The sequence below is a fragment of the Papaver somniferum genome, chromosome 10 (genome assembly GCF_003573695.1).
Source record: "Papaver somniferum cultivar HN1 chromosome 10, ASM357369v1, whole genome shotgun sequence".
NCBI classification, from domain to species: Eukaryota; Viridiplantae; Streptophyta; class Magnoliopsida; order Ranunculales; family Papaveraceae; genus Papaver; species Papaver somniferum.
Genome location: NC_039367.1, coordinates 30,162,969 through 30,186,431, shown reverse-complemented (window position 1 = coordinate 30,186,431; position 23,463 = coordinate 30,162,969). Strand labels below are relative to the sequence as shown.

At 37.5% G+C, this 23,463-nt stretch overlaps 1 protein-coding gene and 1 pseudogene across 1 annotated transcript; one reads left to right on the top strand and one right to left on the bottom strand.

Annotated features, from left to right (window-relative positions):
- Positions 1–592: 592 nt before the first annotated feature.
- LOC113318061 (pentatricopeptide repeat-containing protein At1g74850, chloroplastic-like) lies at positions 593–5,129 on the top strand. Its single transcript, XM_026566189.1, has 4 exons — positions 593–2,719; positions 3,632–3,946; positions 4,040–4,147; positions 4,359–5,129. The coding sequence occupies exons 1-4, from the start codon at positions 873–875 to the stop codon at positions 4,696–4,698; spliced, it is 2,610 nt and encodes an 869-aa protein (XP_026421974.1). The 5' UTR covers positions 593–872; the 3' UTR covers positions 4,699–5,129.
- Positions 5,130–19,892: 14,763 nt separating this feature from the next.
- LOC113317872 lies at positions 19,893–23,391 on the bottom strand (annotated as a pseudogene).
- Between the last annotated feature and the right edge of the window lie 72 nt (positions 23,392–23,463).

The window sequence follows — 23,463 nt, the reverse complement described above, 5'->3', positions numbered from 1 at the left end:
TGTCTGAAACTGTTAAATCGCTGAAACTGAAGTTGAATTCTGGATCGATCTATCTCTGAAATCTGTCGTGAATTCAATTATGAGATCAAAAATAATCCCGTAACTACACTTTACCAGTAACCTGAAGTTGAATCGCAACCAAATTTCTCTCTGAAACTGTTAAATCGCCTACGAATTTCTTCTCTGTCCGGCTCCCTGTTTTGAACTCATGTTTGAGATCTGAAATTTTCGATTTCAAATCCTCGTTTTATGTATGGAATCGTCTCAAGGGTAGTTACGGGATATTGGAAATACAGAAAAATCGGGATCGGTCACAATTTTGGACTAACTCGTCCATATTTGGATTAAATTGTTTGAGACGGGGCTTTTTTGGACTAGAGAGTACTAGGCCTGAGATGAGAGAACTAAAGCGTCCCAAACCTAGTAACTTTGGGACTAAACGTCAATTTCTACTTAATCTAATTAATAACGAAACTAATCTAACAACTAATTTACTAATACGGAGTATATTAAACTGATTAAATATGGTAGGCTCGTTTAGTTAAGTAGGACTCGATCTAGACAGGATCACATGAATAAAAGTTTCATAAAACCAATAATTTCTCAGTCTCCCCAAGTCTTCCTTCAGACCAAACTTTATCCACAGCCCCTTCTAATCGCGTGTCAAAAACCCATCCTTCCTCAACTCTTCATCTTCAAACTCAAAAGGTTTTCCCCCTCTTCATCTCCATTAGCACATCAATCAATCTCGTTTCAGCTCCAGCTTCATCTTCAAATTCTCAAAACAATCATCAACAGCACTGAATTAGAGAGAGAAGGGAACAGTTAGAGAGAAAAAGAAAAAAGCTGATGCTCATCCAAATATTTTTCAAATGACCTTAACATTTTCTCCTTCTATCTCTAACCCAGCCATAACTTCAACATTCCTCAGACCCTCTAATGGGGAAACCCCATATTTCTCTTTCTTTCAATTAAAAAGACCATCTTTTCTTCGTATCACTCAAAGAAGACTAATTTCGAATTCAATCAAACCACCCAGAGCAAAACCCAAAGAATTAATCTTGGGAAATCCATCAGTTACAGTAGAGAAAGGTAAGTACAGTTATGATGTAGAAACACTAATCAATAAACTTAGTAGTTTACCACCAAGAGGTAGTATTGCTCGTTGTTTAGATGTTTTCAAGAACAAACTTTCTTTGAATGATTTTGTATTGGTTTTTAAAGAATTTGCTCAGAGAGGAGATTGGCAAAGATCACTTAGGTTATTCAAATATATGCAGAGACAAATTTGGTGCAAGCCTAATGAACATATTTATACAATTATGATTGGTCTACTTGGTAGAGAAGGATTATTGGATAAATGCGCAGAGGTATTTGATGAAATGCCAGCTCATGGAGTTTCGAGGAGTGTGTTTTCATTTACTGCTTTGATTAACGCTTACGGTCGGAACGGTCAGTATAAGGTTTCACTTGAGCTTCTTGATAGAATGAAATCAGAAAGGATTTCGCCTAGTATTTTAACTTATAATACTATAATCCATGCTTGTGTTAGAGGTGGATTGGATTGGGAGGGTTTATTAGGATTATTTGCACAAATGAGGCATGATGGAATTCAACCGGATCTTGTAACTTATAATACTTTACTTGGTGCTTGTGCTAGTAGAGCATTGGGTGATGAGGCAGAAATGGTTTTTAGGGGTATGAATGAAGCTGGAATTGTTCCAGATATTACTACACATGCTTATCTTGTCGAAACATTTGGGAAATTAGAGAAACTTGAGAAGGTTTCTGAGCTTTTAAAGGAGATGGAGTCAGAAGGGAATTTGCCTGAGATTACCTCCTATAATGTGTTATTGGAGGCTTATGCTGATGCTGGGTCTATAAATGAAGCCATGGGTGTATTTCGACAGATGCAGTCGGCAGGGTGTACGCCGAATGCTGTGACTTACAGTATTTTATTAAATTTGTATGGGAGAAACGGGCGGTATGATGACGTACGTGACCTTTTTCTGGAGATGAAAGTGAGTAATACAGAACCAGATGCCACAACTTATAACATTCTTATACAGGTTTTTGGTAAAGGGGGTTATTTTAAGGAGGTGGTTACTTTGTTTCATGATATGGTGGAAGAAAATGTTGAACCAGATATGGAAACTTATGAGGGTTTGATATTTGCTTGTGGGAAAGGTGGGCTTCATGAAGATACTAAACGAATTCTCTTGCACATGACTGAGAAAGGAGTTGTGCCAAGCTCTAAAGCTTATACAGGAGTTATTGAAGCTTATGGACAGGCTGCATTGTATGAGGAGGCTCTCGTAGCATTCAATACGATGCATGAAGTTGGGAGCAGCGCAACTGTTGAAACATACAATTCGCTGATACATACATTTGGTAGGGGTGGGCTATACAGGGAATGTGAAGCGTTACTCTATAGGATGGGTGAGACTGGTGTCGGTAAGAATACTTACACATATAATGGATTGATTGAGGCTTTTAGACAAGGAGGTCAGTTTGAGGATGCGCTGAAGGCTTATGTAGAGATGGAAAAGGCAAGATGTGTTCCAAATGAATGGACCCTTGAGGCAGTTTTAAGTGTTTATTGCTCTGCTGGTCTTGTTGATGAGAGCAAGGAGCAATTTCAGGAAATTGTATCTTCAGGGATTGTGCCAAGCGTCATGTGCTACTGTATGTTGCTGTCTGTGTACGCAAAAGGTGACAGGTGTGTATTCAATATTCTCTTATTCACTACTGGTCAGTATACAGAGTTAAAGTATCTGCTGATAACTGTGTATGTCCTTACTCGTTATAAGAATAATCTACGTAGTATTTATTAGAGTTTCTATGCTTCTTCCAATCTGCTCACAAGCCTATAAATCAAGAAAAATTGAAACTCCTTGTTAAAGCATGCAATAAAATCTTTTCTGCAATCGACGAAAAAATGAAAGGTGGAAAAGATATAGACATTGATTGTCTAGAGAGCAGAGAAATTATGGATTTTAAGTCTCTAACCCTTATCTAGCCGCCGGTAGAAATCTTTCACAACTGTACATGTGTCTCTAGTTTTTCTCTCCTGGCTAGTTCGTAATGTACTTCGACTCTTTGTACTTCAGACAGTAGCAGCTGCACACGATTCTGTCTTATGTGTTTTCACTCGCTTGCAAACTTGAATTAGGCAGAGTTGATGGTTACTCAAGTTTCTCACCTAGCTTTCGATTCTGTCCATGGACCCGCCCAAACTCGTGCCTGCTAGTGATTTCTTAGCAAATTGATGCATAGATATAGTTCAATGTACTCTTGTTTAATAATCTTTTGGAACCTTTACCTATGCATCATTCTTGTGCTGAATTGGTTACAATGGTGTTTTTGAAGATTTCCTTATTGTTGATTTTCTTGTTTGTAAAGACTCTAGATGGTCAAATATTGCCCAATTTCTTTCGAATAGTTTTGCTTATAAAGCAAGAGCCCTTTGTTATATCTAAATATATTGGTTGATAGAGCATCCTAGTAATGCACTGATATGTCTGGCTGCGTACAATTCCGTCCCATGTGATTAGATCTTTGTCCGATTTTCTTCCCTTTGTTCACTTATATTTTATTTATACCGACTCACTCTTGTCTCATGTAATATCAGGTGGGATGACGTCCATGAGTTGCTGGAAGAGATGATTACTAATCGTGTTTCCAATGCTCATCAAGTAATAGGGCGGATGATAAAAGGGGAGTACGATGATGACTCTAACTGGCAGATGGTAGAGTATGTGTTCGATAAATTTACATCCGAAGGTTGTGGTTTGGGGTTAAGATTTTACAATTCGCTTTTAGAAGCATTGTGGTGGTTGGGCCAAAAAAAACGAGCTTCTAGAGTTCTCCATGAAGCTACAACACGAGGTCTGTTCCCGGAGTTGTACCGTAAGAGCAATCTCGTGTGGTCAGCCGATGTCCATAGGTATTTGATCTTTTGAATTATTCTTTCTTTCCCTTACTTTTGTTCATTTTAAGTGCTTCTTACCGTTTTGATTTTTTTTTTTGGGATTGTTAGGATGTCAGTAGGTGGTGCTCTTACTGCCACTTCAATCTGGCTCATTGATGTGCTTGACATGTTAAAAAATAAGGAGGATCTCCCTCATCTGGCATCTGTTGTAGTAGTGTAAGCCTCTCCCTTTCTCACTGAATGCTTAAGTTTTTGGTTTCAATGTTAAAATCTCACTGTGGCTTAGAGATTAGAAATTAAGAACATTTGATTATAGTTTGAAACAATCTACTAGAAATGTGTAAGTGTCCAACAGTTGATTTGGTCAGATACTTGGTGGTTGTACCAGGTTTGAATGGTTTGAGCTAATTCAATTATTTTTTATCAGGCGAGGAGAGATGGAGAAGAGCTCTATAACAAAGGAATTCTCCATTGCAAAAGCAGTATATTCGTTTCTGAATGATAGTGTCTCAACATTGTTCTGTTTTCCTGGGTGGAACAAAGGCCGTGTGATATGCCACAGGGCTCAGCTAAAACGTATTCTGTCAGGGTTTGCACAGTCATCCACAGATGAGTCCACCACCACAACAGAGAACTTCATTACTTTAAATGACTCCACATTTCCAGATCCAGGATCACCCGCAAATAATTTCAGCGACGGCCAAAATGTTGAGCCAGATATCGATAGAGGAATTAGAAAGTCAAAGGTTATGACAGCCACAGTGTAGAAGAAGATGAAGCTAAATCACGAATCAACAAGAACAGTTTAGTTTGTCTCCTTCGCAGACGGGTCCTCTCTTCTCCATTGTGGTAAATTTTGTGGAAGTAAAGACAGTGTAGCTAGCTTAGCGTTAAGTTTCGATACAGGTTCATGTAATTGCCACACTGATATAGCAGTTGGGCATCTCAACAAGGTGTTCTTCGTTCCGTAGTTGATGAGCCATTACTAGATTAGACAGAAATGGGAAGATTAGTTTAAGAAACTAGAAACAAGGGAAGAAAGAACCAGTAGACTTTAATTAGGTTTTTATGTTCTCAGCAGGAAGCAATTTTGTTGTCAAGATGTATCATGTTTGTAATCTTGTACAGTTGATAGTTCACCATGTTTCCTGAATGTTGTATTGAGTTAATTTTTAGTCACATGATTTGCATCCAAAAACTCATCATTCTAGGAATACGCCTCGTAATTACTCTTCTTGGCACCTTTTAGTACCATGGAGGCATTTACATGAAAATGAAGCATCCTAGAGAATATATGCTCACATAACACTACAAATGGGTAGGAAAATATCATTACTAGATGGCGTATAAGAAATTTGGATTACAGTAATTCTGTAGTCTAAAGTTTTTTGTTTTTGGAATGCTAGCACCAAGTTTGGACAACAGCCTTCAGAGTTCAGGCAACAACACAAAATCCGTATATCAATCACATATCAAAGCCGTCTATAAGGGGCATGTGATTCCGCAAAGTACGGTCAGCAGAGGGTATGTTACAGTCGTTAGATCAATGAAACCAACGATTGTAACTCAACCCTAATATTGTCGGGCAGATCTCTTACCCTTATAAGCTTCTACTTTGATCCGTTTATGTGTTTTGTTTATACTAAAATCTAGTTAGCTGATTAAATTGAGAACCACGGTTCAAATACAACTTTGTGTCTGGTTGCTTATTTTTTTCATTTCATCAGTCTGAGAAATGGAGTATCATAATGTGGATGCTCTAGCCAATGCTTGAAATTACTTCTGTAGAGAACACACATTTTACAAATCGTTGAACATTTTAGCAGTAGTGAATTTAGCAACTTCTCAATGAACAAATGTTCAACAGGGATTTGAATCAAGTAACACCTTTTAAGGGATGAATAATATTCAACAGCAGAGAGGGAAATAATAGACCAAGAACTGAGGAAGTTGTAGTAGTTGCAGTTAAGGAATCTAAAGAAGTACCAAGAACTGGACTTGTTTGGCCTTCTTTAACTCATTTTGTTCAACCTGGGGGTTGTGTAACTCTTTTGGTTAGGGATGCACATACCCGACCCAACCCGCCGACCCTACCCGTACCCGACCAAAAATACCCGCACCCGATTCAACTCACCTAGGCATGGGTCGACTATGGGTGAGGCACGCCAGAACCACCTATTTTGGGTCGGTTGCGGGTAGAAACTTCCGTCACCCGAACCGACCCACCCACCCGCCCAAAACTAACATAGGATTCCTGACCCTTAGATTATCTAATCTTAACTTAGAATGAATTATCACAGCCGTTGAATTGATGAATAAAAGACCTAACCTAATCGCATTTTTCATGAACCCTTCTCTTCCGCGGCCTCTTCTCTCCTTCTCAGAGTCTCAGACAGACTCCATTCTTTTTTCTTCGCTTAGTCTCAGACTCTCAGATTCGCTTTGTGGATCGTCGGCATCACCAGAAGCAAACCAATAACGGAAGGTAAGATTAGGAACCGCTGTAAACTTGTAATTTTTTGATGATGTGATTTCTTGTAATTTTCAATTTAGGGTTTATCTGTTTAGGGTGTTGTTTTTTAATTTCAGTTTGGAATGAATTGGTATGATGTTAGAACTCAGTAATGAAGAGTTTAATCAGTAGATTCTAAGAATTCTTTGGGATAGTTATTGAGAAACCCAAATTGGTTTTGCTTATTTTACTGATTCATTGAGATAGTTAGATGATACGAATACAACTTGTTTGTATAAATGATAATATCAGGGAGAAGTCTTACTGTAAACCTCGTTGTTAATGTTTATGTGTTTTTAGAGGTGTTATTATTCTTCTAAGCTGCAACAATGAGTATTTGGAATTACTCATTTATGTTCAGAACCAGTAGTTTGATTTTAAATTTTAAATCAATCTCAGTTCTCATTTATGTTCAGAACCTAGTTAATTTATTTGGTATTTGAACTAAGTCATGAGTATGGTTGCGGTGACAACTTTTGTTAAGTTTCTACACGTATTTTATGAAGCAACTGTTGCATTTTCAGCTTCTACTTATGTTACTTCTCATTCTTTCTTATCGGAACTTGGTACTGTTCGTCAAGAATTAGAAGAATGGAAAAATACACATGAGGACCCTTTCTTAAGCCACATGGGTGCTGTAATGTTGCTCAAGTACAACAAATATTGGGGAACATACCGAAAGATGAATTCGTTGATGTTTATGGATGTACTTCTTGATCCAAGAGAGAAAGAACATGGATTATTTGTGACTGTTGAAGATTTAATTGTGCATTATGACCCAACAATGAAGAAAAAACTTGTAGAAAAATGGGTTGAAGAAGTTCTGAAAAATTTTGTGGAGCTGTTTGCAGCTTATAAAGCAGAAAATGTTAGATGTGCAGTATCTTCATCAGAATCTGTGGGCGAGACTAATTCTACTTCTACTCAAAGTTCTTCGAGTTTTGGAAGTACTATTTCTAGCAAGGCCAAGTATATGGCGGGAAGGAATAAACGAAAGCATCAACTGAGTAATGTGGAGGACAATGGGAGATCTGAGGTAGAAAGGTACTTGGCTGAACCGATCTACACACCCACCAATGAAAATGCTACTTTTGATATATTACAATGGTGGAAGGTAAATGCTGCGAGGTTTGACATTTTGCCACTTATGGCTAAAGATATATTTGTTATTTCCGTTTCTTCCGTTGCTTCAGAATCAACATTTAGTACCGGAAAAAGAATTTTGGATCCTTTTCGAAGCTCCTTAAAGCCCAAGACACTTGAGGCCTTAATTTTGTTACAAAATTGGTTACGAACACCAATAGGCATGGATTCATCTACCCTTGGAGTCGAGGAGGAGGAGGTTGATATTGCTGAGTCTGGTATGTCTAAATTTTCCTTGGCTCTATTGTTTTTATTTGACTAAGCCAATATAATTTGATTCAACATTTATGGTACTTTAGCTCTGCGTAAATGATTAGCATACATGTTCAAAAAGTACTGAGCACGTTGGAATATTGATTAGTGGACTTCTTTTGAATTTAATTAACCAAACATAATCATCTAAACATATGTGAATTAACATACTTGTTGCTGCCACCTCCAAGGATCAAATTCATAAGGGTTGTCATAATTCTCTTCATCCATGTGAACTGAACTAAAAGAAGCTAACACACACCATCCCTTAGATCCAACATAAACTATAAGCATCATTAAGAGTTAAACTAATTTAAAACCATATCTGTTTTCCAATTTAGAACTCACATTTTGAGTAAAATGGCAATGACATGTAATCAGTCCAAACGTAATCTTCACCAAGATTAGCCTTTTGCTTCTTTAACTCCATATTTTCATCATTCGCTTGCAGAGCTATTTTACTTGTTTCAAGAAATTCATTTACCCTTTCATTCATTCATTCATTCTAATTGTTCATTTCGCTTGCAGAGCTATTCGGTGACCTTGCTGCTTCTTCCATCGTCATAGATGATTGATTCCTATTGGCTTAGACAAGGTAATGACGCCAAGGGTCATTGTCAGTAGCTTGATCTTTCTGAGTTCATCTTTGTTACTGTAACTAATTTACATACTAGGCTTTAGTATAGTAGGCAATACTCAATAAAAATGTACTCTTTTATCTTTTGAGCTTTGAGCAATTGAACTCTGTTCCGTTTTATTGTTAGCTTTGAACAATTGAACTTTTTTCCTTTTTCTAAATCTGTAATGTCATTTTATTTTATGGTGGGTAACCCACCACCCACCCGACCAAACCCGCCATAATGTGGGTCGAGTGAAAACCGACCCATTGTGATGTTGGGTCGGTTGCGGGTGACAACTTCTGTTACCCGCCATCAGTGGGTTGGGTGGTGGGTGAGGCCAAAACCGACCCAAACCGACCCATGTGCAGCCCTACTTTTGGTTGTTCTTCCTGCTCATACTTCAGGTATCCATCTTCTCTTTCTTACTTTTTTTTTTTTTTTTTTAATTTGCTTAAAAATGTAATCTAATATCTTAGAGGGTTCCAATTTTCATTGTCGAGTTAGCTACAAGGTATTCTATTAGGTCCTTCAAATTGATTGAAAGAAGTTTGTTTGCCAAGTTAAAGTTCTTGTTTTAACTTTCTTTGTGCTTTGGTGGCTAATAATGATGGTTGCTAATGATGAATTCATATTTTCATGTTTAGGTAGAAGAAAATGGGGCTTCCCAAGATTTGCTGTTGACTGTGCCAGTGGACATTGAAAGTCTTCTGCAGGGACCAGTATAGAGCACAAGTGTGATATTTCAGATACATGCTCCCGGATGATGCTCCAGCTGCATGATGTGTATGTTCCAAACAAGGTTGGCATATGCCGTTCTTTATCTGTATTTCTGCGCAGTGCTTCATATTCTCCAGGCCCTTGCTTTAGTAGCTCAATATTGACCTTGCATTGACTATGTGCGTTATAGATCAATGTCAAGATAGAGATTGTTGCTGGATCACCCTGTGGAGCGGTTGCTGCAGAAGCTAATTGAACGAACTGAAGCTAACTGGGTCATACTGGATAGGTAACAATGATTCACCTTGACCTAGCTTTTGGCATTAACGCAAGTGTTTGGTGTGTACCATGTCGGCATATGAGCTTATAACTGCAGCCTTTTTTTTTCTTGTTTCTTGGCGCCATTTTTTGCTCTAAGAGTTTCACAAATTATCTGTAATTCGTACTTTTCTCTTGTTCCTGTTTTACCTATTGAGCTAGAGGATTCACCTGAAGGAGATCTCGAAAACAAGGACAATACATTCAAGGTCCAGCTGTGACACCGTACACCATTCACTATAACTGAAGTTGGAACGCTTTCAGTATGAAGTTCAGATCCAGGAACTTGTCCATTTTTCATTTTGGAAGTTAGTGGTGACCTGAAGAAAAAGGAATCATTTCACAAGAACACGACATGGTGCAGTGAAGCTCAGAGAGTGACAAAAATGGTTAGTTCAGTTCGTCAAACATCACAGCATCCATGCTAAAATTCAAACTTTGACATCCAAAGCCTTTCTCTAAACTGGGCCGTGAAGCTGGAATGGAGGCGATGAGCTATAGGTCAAATATTGACTACAATGGAAATGAAAAAGAAGCATTTTCTTTGGCAAGGGTGCATGGTCCACCACATCTTAGTTCAATATGCGAACACTAGGGACCTGAAACCACCAAGGTGTTTCAGCTGTGCTAAGTTGGAACTTGTGACAGGCGGAAAATCTTTTAGCGGAATATGGGTTTGGGTCTGTTCGCAGGGGAGTCCTACCAGATGGCCAGTCGGAGCAACATAAATTAGCTAGTTCTCAAGGGAATCAAGAATTTGCTCAGAAGTTGAGGCTCCTTATACCCTCTCCCTGCTTTCATAGAAAGAAGATAAGGCAAATTATGAGGAAGTGTTTTGTTGGGAGAAATAAGTCAGCGTAAAAAGTGTGTTGGGTTTCTCCCAACAACAGAAATGCTGAATAGAACGGGTATGGCCCTAATGTTTTTTCTGCAATGAAATAGAAATGGTGGTCGTGCGGAAACCCAAAAAATCTGCAATTTGTTTTCTAAGATTTAATGGCCTGAAAGCCCTGAACCTTCAAATACAATTCAAATGATTATGGCCTGGTCTGTCGCTTTAGAGGAGATCAAAAGAGATTTGGTTAAATACAGTTTATGCTATCTTTTGGAGTGTGTGATGCTAAAGAAAAACAATGCTTTTGGAGGGAAATGTAAAGATCCCGATGGAAGCATTAAAGTCCTCTATAGTGGTGCTTTCAAAGTGGTAAGCAATTTTAGTAGACATAATCTCATATTCCCTCATAATTAGTACTCCACTCTCAATGCTAGCAACAAATCTAAACAACAGCACCTTACAGAAAATCTCACCATCCACTCTCAATGCCAAACATTGGCTGTTGTTCCCGAGTCTGTAATGTTTGCTCTTAAAAATTCGAGACTCGGAATTGGACCACCAGTTGACTGACTCACTGAGGGACCGGTTCAGTAAGGTATTTTAGCAAGTCCAAATTCATTACTCTATCTATCAGCAAAGCCGAAGTTGTTTTCGAATGGAGTACATGTACATCCTCCAGCTGGCTGTTGAAGCATGTGTGTGAGTATACTTGGTCGACTTGAAAATGGCCTTCTTCTTGATCCTCGACGCAATTGTAACACATTCAACAGCCCTTACGTTTTGCACTCAATTTTCTATCAACACTCGTCTAGCTAAAGTGTGTTCAGAGCACCCAACTTTTGATTGCTAGCTACCTAACTGGCAGGCATTCTAATTCCAAGTGGAAATTCAATCCATGACGCTGCACATATTTTTTCAGCAGTAAGTATAAAAATATCTATATTAAAAATTCAAAACCACAAATAAACAAAGAAAAAGATGAAGCAGAAGAGATTTAAAATTTTGGCAGTCCTACAATAACCGTGGGAATCACCGGGAGAAATCCCGTGGCACTAATATGGGTAGGATCCACCATCACCAGTGGGTCGCACCCCTATTAGTACCACGTGTTTTTTTCCCGATGATTCCCACGGTCAACTAATTATTTCCGAAGAATGTACCTCAATTTCTTGAAGGGGTGGATTTTCGAAGAAGCCATATTAAAAACCTCAAAACTTTCTTTTGTAATCTGTAGGTTCTGCGCAAGAGAAGAAACGAGACAATACTGTAATGGAATTCTGGGGGAGAATAGTCGATTAACTATGTTTCTCATCTCTTGACATGTTCGGCATTACCCATTACATTTTCAATTGAGCCCACCTAAATGCATTTTTAGACTTGTGTGGCTCATTTTGGTCTCGGTTTTTTTTTTGCTGGAAATAGGCTAAAGATCGTCATCCGCCAGAGGCTTTATATATAGATATATATAGATATGATGCTCCAAAAAAAGAACAAAAACGTCATTATAAGAAAATTTATGTCATATAGGTAACGTATGGTCTACCAACCACCTAAAGTGACTTGCATGAGTAATCTAACAAGGTTTGGGTAAAAGTAAGAGGGTATATTAAAAAGTAATTTTCCAAATTCTAAAAGCGAAAAACAATTGGCCTCATATCGGTGTAATACAGTAGTAAAATTTCTGAGTGATACATAAAATCGCTTCTGCTTCCACAAAAATTGACTTCTACTTATCAGAAGACTCATCTATTATACTATTATAAAGCCAACTCCCCTTGGTCATTGTTATCCGTCAGTAACTGAAGCTGCACAAATTGAAGATCGAAATTGCCCCAGTTTTCATACCGTATTTGATTTTCACAGAAAAATTATTTAAGGATATTATGGTAATTAAAATATGAATATATAAATTTTGTATTTACACGTGATGCGGAAATAATAAAAAGTAAGAACTTGTTTGTTTGTAGCTGACTCGGCGTCTGAATCTGAGTCAACCCCTGATTCGGACCGAGTCAGCAGTCAGACCGTTTGTTTTCCATTTTGAGTCAGATCTGACTCGACCTCTGACTCAGACATAACCCCTGACTCGGACTCATTTGAGTCAGGTAACAAAATACCCCTGACTCATGGGACCAAACCACTGATTCACTTATTTCCGAGTCAGATGAGTCAGATCTGACTCAAAACAAACATATCGACTCAGATCCAGATGAGTCAGGTGATTTCACTCAGATCCATATGATTCAGATTCAGACGAGTCAGATGAGTCAGGAGTAAACAAACATGGTGTAAGATGAAGAAGTAGACCATGTGGGATCCACTTGCATTAATCCAAAGCTTTCACCTTTAACTTAAGTTGGCACCGGCCATATGGAAGCATCACCCCATTGGGCACGTGCAAAGAACGTGCGTTACATTCTTGTGGTTCCATAAACTAAAGCCAAATGGAATATGTAACAACGGTGGCAGTGCAGCCTACCCATAAGAAACAAAAATATTAATTTATCATTTGTGTATATATTTTTTTCTTTTTATGTATTAATAAGCTATTGCATTTTGGGATTGTTAGTGGATTGATAAATCATATCTGCCTTTTCCCGGAAAATTTGTAAAAATAAAGAAATAGTTCAATGTAGTTTACGCAAGACACATCCTACCCATCAGGCCTGGTCCTGGATTTTTGGTGACCTCAATCGAAAAAAATAATTTGTGGTTCCGTAATACAATTTTTTTTATACAACAAAAAAACACATATGTAATGTTAGAGATACGATATTGAAAAAATAACATATGTCGTTTCAATTCATTTCTGAAAAGCACGGGAATGCTCATTCAAACTGGATACCATATAAAATAGCTCCTCCCTTTGGTATTTCATGTTGGAAGGCCATCGCAGACACACATCAACAATAACGGCTTTGGTAGTCATCGCGTCCAGAGCCAATCTCGTATCTGTCAGTCGATGATCGTTACCTGGCTTCGGATGGATGTTGAACTGGTATCTATTAGCTCTAGGCTCCTCGGGGTCATCAACGGGAATAATCTTCAAGAAGGGGTTGTCCTTGAACAATGTTGGGAAATGTTCATAACCCCACACCTATACCAATGTGAAATTATACATATAAAAATCAGTAAATTTTATTCTAAGTTCATGAAAAGGGTACATGTGAAAAATATAAATAAGAACATAAGTTTAAACAAAATTACCTGGAGTAGAGTGAAATTCCCGACAAATTGGTTTGTAACCGCCAAAGAGGCCCTTCTCATCTCCGTCATCAAATGTGCCATTACCACGGTGCCCCAAGAATATCTAAAGACCTCTTCCAATGGATCCAAGTATTGAAGGTAGTTTGCACTAACCTTGTCGCCACTAGTGTCAGGGAATACCCTAGTGTCCAAGATGAATAACATGTACGCAGCAGCTGTATAACGAATCTATGCGGGGTCCCATCCACCCTTCAAACTTATTTCCTTCGAGTTTTGAAACTTCTCCTTAAACAGGGTCAGCTTGATGGTCTTTGTCCTACTAAGCTTAGATATATAGAAGCTTTCAACAGAAGTTTTGTAGTCCCAACCAAACAACCTTTTAGTAAGCTCGTGCAACTTCGTCCATTCTAGCTCAAAAGAATGATTATCTCCTTCTGCAATTGATTTTCCGGTAACACTCAAGCCTAGAATGTTCTGAGCATCATCTGGGATCAAGGTCATCTCGCCAAACGGGAAGTGCATGATATCTGATTCACCATGATACCTTTCGACGAAGCAATTGACTGTCACAATATCTGGCTTCACATAATTTTCAACCAAAGGATATAGACCAGAATCCTTAACTATTGCTTGAACATCTTCATGCTCCTTAGACAAATCCCAATGAGCCGCGTCTTGGTTTCGGCAAACATGCACAGCCTTCGTATGATCCTACAATTACGAGATAATATGATTAAGAGATTATGCATAAATACAAAACAATACATATGCACGAGATAGAAATTCTTACATAGGTTTGATATATAGTACGATCCCACGAGTGCTTGTAGCCAAATAGATACCCCGGATCATAAGAAGATGCGCCCAAAATTCTACCACGATCAAGGTCGGGTATCATGTCATGAACATGAGGAAGTTGTGAACCTTTAACTTTTACTTTGCCGTCGCCTTTCCCCTTTCTTTGTGTGGGTTGTTGACTTGGACCACCTTGTTCCACTACTCCTTGGATTTGGTTTGCTAATTGATTTGGATCAATCTCATTATCTTCCTCATCACTTTTCTCTTCATCTTGCTCATCTTCCTCCTCAACAACTCCGTTAGATTCACGGATTACGATTTTACTATGATCACGACCACTCTCCCAAATTTCCCCTTGTATTATCACCCAAACTCTTTTTGTTTTTCCATCGAGGAGGCAGAGACTAAGGAGTATCAAGACCATCCTTCCTTCTTTTCTTAGTGACAACATTTTTATCTTTTCCTTTGTTATCCTCCTTTGCTTTAGCTTCCTTTGCTTTAGATCTATTTCAAAAGAAGCACGAAATAAATATAAGAAAACTAACTTTCGTTTCTAATACCGGCATAGATACACCACATTACAGCATAGAATCATCACTACCGGCATACTGAAAAAAAGTATCGAACATGCCGGGAGATAATACTGGCATGGTAAATTCAAACGGTTACATGCCGGGAGTAACTACCGGCATTGAAAAATAAATTTCTAGGATGTCGGTACGCTATAGGAAATTCCTAGATAAGAAAACACCAGTACCGGCAGCTACGTAAAACAAAAACAAATGCCGGAACACAGTACCGGCATTGAGAAAAAATTGTCGAGGATCCCGGTAGTAGTTCTAAAGTTTCTAGATACCCTCAAGTACCGGCATGGAATCTAACCTAAAATGTACGCCGGTACAAATAACAAAATCCTAGGGTTTTCTGTTTATTAGAAGCTTACTACCGGCGTACTCGTAGAAGTTCAAATAAATGCCGGTATTAGGTTCAAAAGTGGTGTTCATCTTAAATACAATGCTGAAACTAAGTTCGGTGCGGTCTTTAACCTAAATTAGATATCGGAACTACCGGTGTGGTCTTCATCCTAGATTGAATGCCGGTACTAATTTCCGGTGTGGTATTCGTACGAAATTGAGTGCCGGGACTACTGAAAATCAACTTTTTCAGTTAGGTTTTCGCGATTTTGACCTAAACCCATAGCTACAAATCGATTGAAACACTAATTAAACAGTTTTAAATAACTTACCTTCTCATAGAAGCCATATTTCTGAGTAGTTGATCGTCCGATAACTCTTGTTCTTCGTGTTCTTGCTCTTGAGCAATCAAAGCAATCCTTTTCTCTAATTTATGTTGAGCAATCGATTTTGATTTCGATTGGGCATCTGATTTCTTTCGTGGAGGCATTCTTATGGGTTGGTTTAATCGACGAAGAAATTTTTGATTAAACGATTAATCGTAGAGTATGAAGAACGATGAAGAAGAGGAGAGAAAGATGAAAGAAAAAAAATTCAAAACCTAACCCTAACCGAGTGTGCCGGAACTGATGGTGTAGAATGGGGGATATTTGATTTGGTTTTTATATTTGAAGTTTTAGGAGAAAGGGTATAACAGTCTTTTCATAATATTTTTTAATTAACCTAAGGGTGTTTTAATATTTTCGCCTCAAAAAACACCCCTTCGCAGACACCTTTGGTTGGGGGAAGTAATTCATATCCCCCAATTAGTTTCCATATCCCCAAATTGCGCGTTCAAAATTAAGGATGAAATACAACTTGATTTGAACTTCAGAGAAAAACAAACTAACATTGATTCTATTTTGAGAAAATTTAGTGTGTATGAGAATTATTTTTTATTGTCTAATAGAATTATTATTTATATAATATTTGGGACCTATTAATATTTAAGGGGAATTTTTGAAATGTATTATATTATAATTTTATCGAATTTATTATTTTAGCACTAAGGGCCCGTTTTGGGACTGAAAATTTTTATTATTTTAGCGAGACTATTATATTATCGAGTATTATTTTTGAAAAGTTTTACTGTATGTGTCAACATTGTCTTGACTTTCTCTTGATAAAAATTTCCTTACATAGATATAAATTCCTAAATATTGGGAACTAAAAAAATTCATTTCCAACCCAAATCAATCTTAATCTTTTATTTCTTAAGTATCATTTAATAATTGGTTAACAATTATTCTATTTTTATTTTATAACTTATTTCACTAACATAAAAATGACGAAGATAGGAAGACATTGTCAAGGCGAATGTCTAAAACTAGACATTCATCTTGACAATGTATTCCCAAAATTAAGTCACGTCACTCCACATTCATTTAAGATGTTAGGGTTGGAGAAGGGTTTTAGAGAAAATTGATGTGTATCCCATGTGAATTTAGATATTTATCCTCACACACATTCCATTGGAGAAGCTCTTACGAGCCTATATCCTAATTTGTTATGCTTCAAAAAAATAACAAATCCGTATTTGTTTATGAAAAGTTTCACGTATCCATACTATTTTGCTACTAAAAACCGAAGGACGGACCCAATCTTAAATGTTTGTGGTGATTGTTTTTTATGTTGCAACCGTAACAATAAAACAGTCAAAGAAAGACGTTAGAAGTAAATTTTCTGAAAGCTAAATAAATACTCAAATGGACAGCAAACAGAGGACAGAGTCACGTGTTCAACACGCTGTCTTTAACACAATAGTTGACCGGTACGCATCAAGAATGAGTGATGCCTATACCCTGTGGTCAAGTTGTATCCAGGATAAAACTGCCCGTTGCAGGTATTGTTAGCACTACAATACTTGCCCACTCATACGAACTCAACAGCAAAGCACGGAAGAAAAGAAAAAGACCACACAGAGGGAGAGAGACGAAAAGAAGAGGATAGTAACTTTTCTGGACAAAAATGAAAATGAAAGTTTCGAATTCTCTTTATAAGCAAACAGAAAGGGTAAAATCAATGCACATTAATGTGCGAATCAATACTGCATGTGAAATAATGCTGCAATGATGTCGACATTGTTTTACTAACTATCCATAAAGGAATAGCTATATAGTGGAACTCCTCTTTAGTTATGCCCAATGTGAGACTAAAGGACCTATTTCATTCACTCATAGAAAATGAGTAAGAGCTCTTAGAGACCCAAAAGTCCTAAGTTCAGTTCCTACCAAAACCATAAAATCAAAACATTAAAAACTCATTTTCTCCAACATTTTATCATGGATCCCTACTAGTTGCATATTACAAATCTACATATATAATTGATTAGAATGTTTTTTATTTTTTTTGATGTTAAATAAGAATTTTATTAATTAGAAGCATATGATATGTCTGATAATAAATAAGACTCAATAATCTCAGGGGGACTAGTTGGCCAAGCCCTGGATATTCCACGCTAATTATTTTCCTTATTAGCGGTGCTAATTTTTATTTTATTTTATTGATTGAAAGAGAGATAATAAAGAACAAGAATGGACATAGGATGCTACCAGAGATAACAAGAAAAACAGAGAGTAAAATTACATGAATAAGTTATCCCAATGTTGGACTGTTAAAGCGAGGTTGAGATGTGCAATAAAACCAAATGCAGAAGCCCAAGTAATCACTAACGATTTTGCTTCAATTCCCAAGTCTGTATCAGTTTTGAAAGCATGTTTTTTTTTTCAAAGGTACGTGCATTCTTTTCCTTCCAGAGAGTCGAAATTATTGCAGCTAGAAATTAGTGACCATTAATGGTTACCAGTAGGCGAAGAAAGATTAAAGTTCCATCGCCTTGTGTCTGCCAAACTATCCAGTGGAGGAGGGTTATCTCCTAAAAGATGCGCAAATTGGTTTGCCTCAAAATCTGACAGTCTCCTTTTGAAATTAAAACACCAATTTCCATGTGCAGAAATATGCTCAGCAGGAGTAGTGAATTTACCTCTGTCCAGCTTGTAAATATCGGGAAAAGAGATACAGAGCTGCAGCACCAATCCACTTATCATGCCAGAAAGATATTAAAGTACCAGAATGAACCGATCTAATCTGGACCAATCCTAAGTCATGATCCGATATGGGACCAATCCTGACGAAGTCTGAACGAACTCTAAGCTTTCAATATGTACGTTATTTTCGAGTTTTTGCAGAGATCGAGATGTACATGAGTTAGACTGGGAATGTTCATAAGTGTCGACATAATACTTTGAATACGTGCTAAACTCTAATAGCTTAATATTTAAGTATATTTCTTTAATACTCAAGGAAAGATCGTGAAACCGATTTTCCAATGTATTTTCAGGTATCGAAAATAAATGCTTACCCTATCATAGAGGTTTGCGTATCTCTAGTTACCATATTAGTAAAGTACATGGATGTATGCATGATAATATTATTTGTCATATATGAGATACCTGTTTAATATTGGAATGTAATTGGTGTTTGCTAATTTCGTAAATGTCCATAAATCGAATATTTTAATGGTTTTCTAAATAGGTGATATATTTTTTTTCTAAACAAGCCCGGGTGAAACATCTTATGTTATCTTCGTTTAAAGGCTTCATTGAGATCAAAAAGTTTTTAGTAGTACAGTCGGTGGGAAACTAAATTGTATTATTAGTTTAGTTTTTCAATTGAGTATTTGTTTGATTAAGAACGAACGATATAGTTATCCTTGATTGATTAAACTTGTTTAGTTTATGGTCTTTCTCTTCTGATATAAGACTACTCAAGTTTTTTTTTTTTTTTTTTTGAGGATTCGACTATAAGGTCAATTTATTTCTCTTATTTTGTTTGCAATCCAAGGTACATATATTATGCAAAAATGTTCTTAAGAGATCTTACCGATTTTATCTACGAGTTTTGGCTGTATGATGTTTCTCCCCTTAAATTCACTCGATAAAAATCAAATTCAAGTGTCTCCATGTTTTTCCTCTGTTGCTAGCAGCTGTGAAGAAGGTGTATAAGAAGAAAAGACATGAGGCTGGTTTGAAAAATGGTTTAGAGAGTTGATTTCTATGGTTTCTTCAATGGTATTCTCGGGTATGTCTTGTTAAGTCTTTTGTTTAGTTTTCTTGTGTGGGTTGCGGAAAGAGCATGTAATGATGTTTGATTATAATGGAAGTTTTTCCGGTGTTGGCCGTGAATTTAGCCTGTCAAGGTGAACCATATATATCTGATGTTGTGTGGTTGTTTGCTTGTTTATCTTCTGCCTCTCTTATTATTTCTTCCATGTTTATTTCATATCACCAATTGACCTTTACGATCATGTGTTCCGTTACGGTCGGGGTGCCAATTTCCCAACACAAGATACATGGATTCTTTTACTAGTATTGTACGTCCAAATATCTTTTTCTCTCAGACCCATTACTGCATTCAATCAACTTGGTTATATGGCCTGAGGAGTGAGTGAGGACCATCATAACAAGTTTTGTTATTCTTACAAGACGTGGATGTTGGTCACTAGTCACCAGTGATGATGAGACATCACATTAGACTCTCTCAGTCTCGGTCTTAACTTGTTTGGACATACAGTCAATCTCAGCCAGATCAGAATCTCATGAATATAGTTTTTGAATGTTGTTGCCATGAAACTTGCATATCGATTCTAGAAAAATGAAGAAACTAACTGAAGAATTATGGCAATGTACAAAAGAAATCCAAATAATAATCAAAGAGAAAATTAAGAAAAAAGAGAGGCTTCCTATACCACGTTGTTGTTTGCTTTGAGTTGAAAAATACACGTATTAGAAGAAACTTGCTCTGGTGAAGCAAGTACATTCATACAGTTCAAAACCTTCCAATACTCCCCGTGAATCTTCTTTTGATGATCATTTCCGCAAACCCATTTGTCTTCTCCTTTCTTAAACTCATCTCCAGTACTACCATCTGAATTTGAAATTGAAACTCTCCGCCAGTTACACCAAATCCGTAACATAATATACAACATTGTCAAGCAAATCATTGTTGATGTAAAAACAATAGCTACTACTATTCCCGCAACCGCCGTATCTGATAGTGATTTTCTGACTGAGCCCATTGATCTTGAACATGGACTTAACGGTGCACCGCACAGTTTGTCATTACCCAAGAAGGAATCCGGTGGAAACTGTGAGAAACCTGAAGGAAGTTCACCTTGGAGGCGGTTATTTGTTAAGTTTAGGACATGAAGGCTAGTTAAAGTTCCTAGTGATGAAGGTACGTCTCCTTGGAGTTGATTGAAGGATAAGTTTAATCTCTCTAACTTGATAAGATTTCCAAGAGAAGACGGAATTTCACCTGGCAATGAATTGCTGCTAAGATCCAACATCTCTTGTAGATCATTCAGTTCTCCAAGCTCAGATGGGATTTCGCCCACTAAGGAATTCTCGGAGAGTTTCAACGTGTAGAGCTTTGTGCATTGCTGAATTGTCGCAGGAATCGATCCAGAAAAGCTGTTTCTTTGCAAGTTGAGAACATTTAATGAACTAAGGTTTCCAATCTCTAATGGGATGTCGCCTGAGAGGTTGTTGTCACTGAGAGAAAGCTTAAGTAGTCTCGAACAGTTTCCAAGATCGGACGGTACCTGTCCGTGAAACTTGTTCGATGATAAATCTAGCTCCCCAAGGGATTGTAAACTTCCTAGCCATGAAGGAATAATTCCCATGAAGTTGTTATTTTGAAGTGTGAAATGCTCTAATTTCTTACATTTTGATAACTGCATGGGAATTTCTCCTGTGAGATTGTTTGATGATAAATCAAGAAAGCTTAGTTCGGTAAGTGCACCAAATTCAGGAGGAATATTACCATTCAAGAAGTTTTCCCTGAGACGGAGCCGAATCAAGCCTTTTGATTCTGCCAGTCTGGTCGGAATTGGACCAGAAAAGCTGTTGTTTGTCAGGTCCATTACGATCAAATTATTGGAACCCGAAAGCGGATACATACTTCCAGTAAACTTGTTGTGAGAAATATTGATAACTGTGAGATTCTTCAGTAGAAAGAGAGCTTCAGGAAGAGGACCTTGAAGCGAATTGTTGTATAGTGTAACGAGAGTAAGGTCTGTGAGAAATTTCAAAGTCACCGGCAGTGTTCCAGAGAGATTGTTATCGGCTAACGCCAAAGACCGGAGATTCTTACAGTAACCCAAACTTGGCGGTATTGGACCAGATAAGTCATTCTGTCTCAGTTGAAGTAAAACCAGATTTTTAAGCTTCCCAATAGTGGATGGAATTGATCCACTAAAATGATTTCCGAAGAAATCTATCTCCGTTAAACTCGAACAGTTCATCAGCTTCAATGGAATAGTACCTGACATTTGGTTTTCATAAAGATAAAGAAGACTCAACCTCTGAAGTTTTCCAATTTCGGCGGGAATGCTTCCTGTAAGACTGTTGTGGAACAGAAACAGAGATTCTAAATCACTCAAGCTGCCAATTTGAGCGGGAAGTGTTCCTGTAAAGCTGTTGTTGTTGAGTAGAAGATCAGTAAGATTCTCTAAACTGTCGATATTCGAAGGTAATTCCCCGGTTAAGTCGTTATCAGAAAGGTCTAGTTGTCGAAGTGAAGAGCAGTTTAGCAATTCGTTAGGTATTCCGCCGCTTAGTTTGTTTCTTGCAAGAAACAGTTTCCGCAAGTTTGGGGAGTTACCCATGCAGAGATGCCTTGGAACTTCACCTGTGAGAAAGTTATCAGCTAGAACCAGTGACTCAATATTCATGACTTATGGTGTACTGAAGATTCTGATACTTCCTGAAAGATTGTTTCTCGACAAATCAAGTGTACGAAGCTGATTCAATTGATTCAACTCCAAAGGGATTTCACCATTTAATCTGTTTCCGAGCAAACTCAAGTACTTCAAATTGGATAAGTCACCAAGCTCGACCGGGATCGACCCAGACAGTGTTATTCGACAGGTTCAGTATCTCTAAAGCTTCAATCTTTCCAATCGACGCAGGAATTCTTCCTTGGAGATTATTGTTTTCCACTGAGAAGAGTTGAAGTTGTTTGCAATTACCAATCTCTTGTGGTATGTATCCACTGAGACTATTCTTTTGCAAATTCAAAGATTTCAAATTCATTAAATCGCCTATTTCAACTGGAATGCTCCCGTTGAGTTGACAGTAACCAAGACCCAGTACTCTCAAATCACTTAAATTTCCGATAGTGGACTCCGCTTAACATGTTATCACCAATCCGAAGAACTTGCAGTTTTCTCAAAAGACCAATCTCTCTAGGAATCTCACCAGAAAGAGAATTTGTATACAGATGAAGCTCCATTAGATTTTGAAGTTCTGCAACTTGGTGAAAGGAATCTCTATAGGAATCTCACCAGAAACGAATGGTACCAGTGAGAAAATTCAAGGACAGATCAAGAATTTGAAGCGAAACGAGGTTCGAGAATTCAGATGATATTGAACCAGATAGTCCTGAGTTAGATAAATTTAGACCCACAACTTGGTTTAAACTCACTGCACATTTGACTCCATTCCAACTACATATATTAACTTTAGAAGACCAGTTGTCAAGAACTCCTTGAGGATCAATCAACTTTGTTTTAATACTTAAAAGCCACTGAGAATCCTTCGAAGTATCTCCATGAATAACAGTAACAAGTAACAATAGAAACAACAACATATTGTATCTCTGTATCAAACCCATTTTCCTAAAGTTTATGTTCAACTTAAAAATATTTGAACTAATTAACTCAAGGCGGAGTTAAATGCAGATAACAAGAAGAAGAAGAAAGAAGAGGTGAGATTTTGGACATGATGCAGACTCGGAAGAGACAATAAGCAGATATCCACAAGGAATTCAATTGAAGAAGACGATCAGGTTTTAAACTGTTAAGGTGATGGAAGCTTGGAGTTTATATAGTTTTGTTGAAGAAGACAACACGTGGAGTCCACTGTCCGATTTAGAATCCATCTAACTCACTGACATGTTTCTGGCAATTTGTTTTTTAACCTTGTCTTAGTTAATGTTTCTGGTTTTAAGAAGAAACTTGATGAAATTTTTTCTTCTCAAACCTAACCTAAACCTCACCTAATACTACTGGATTAAAAACAAGAAGAAAACAAAGAATTCAAAACAACCCACATTTAATCAAATACTAATAATAACAGTGGAGAGCAGCTTAAGTTATGGGTTTGAAAATTAAGAGC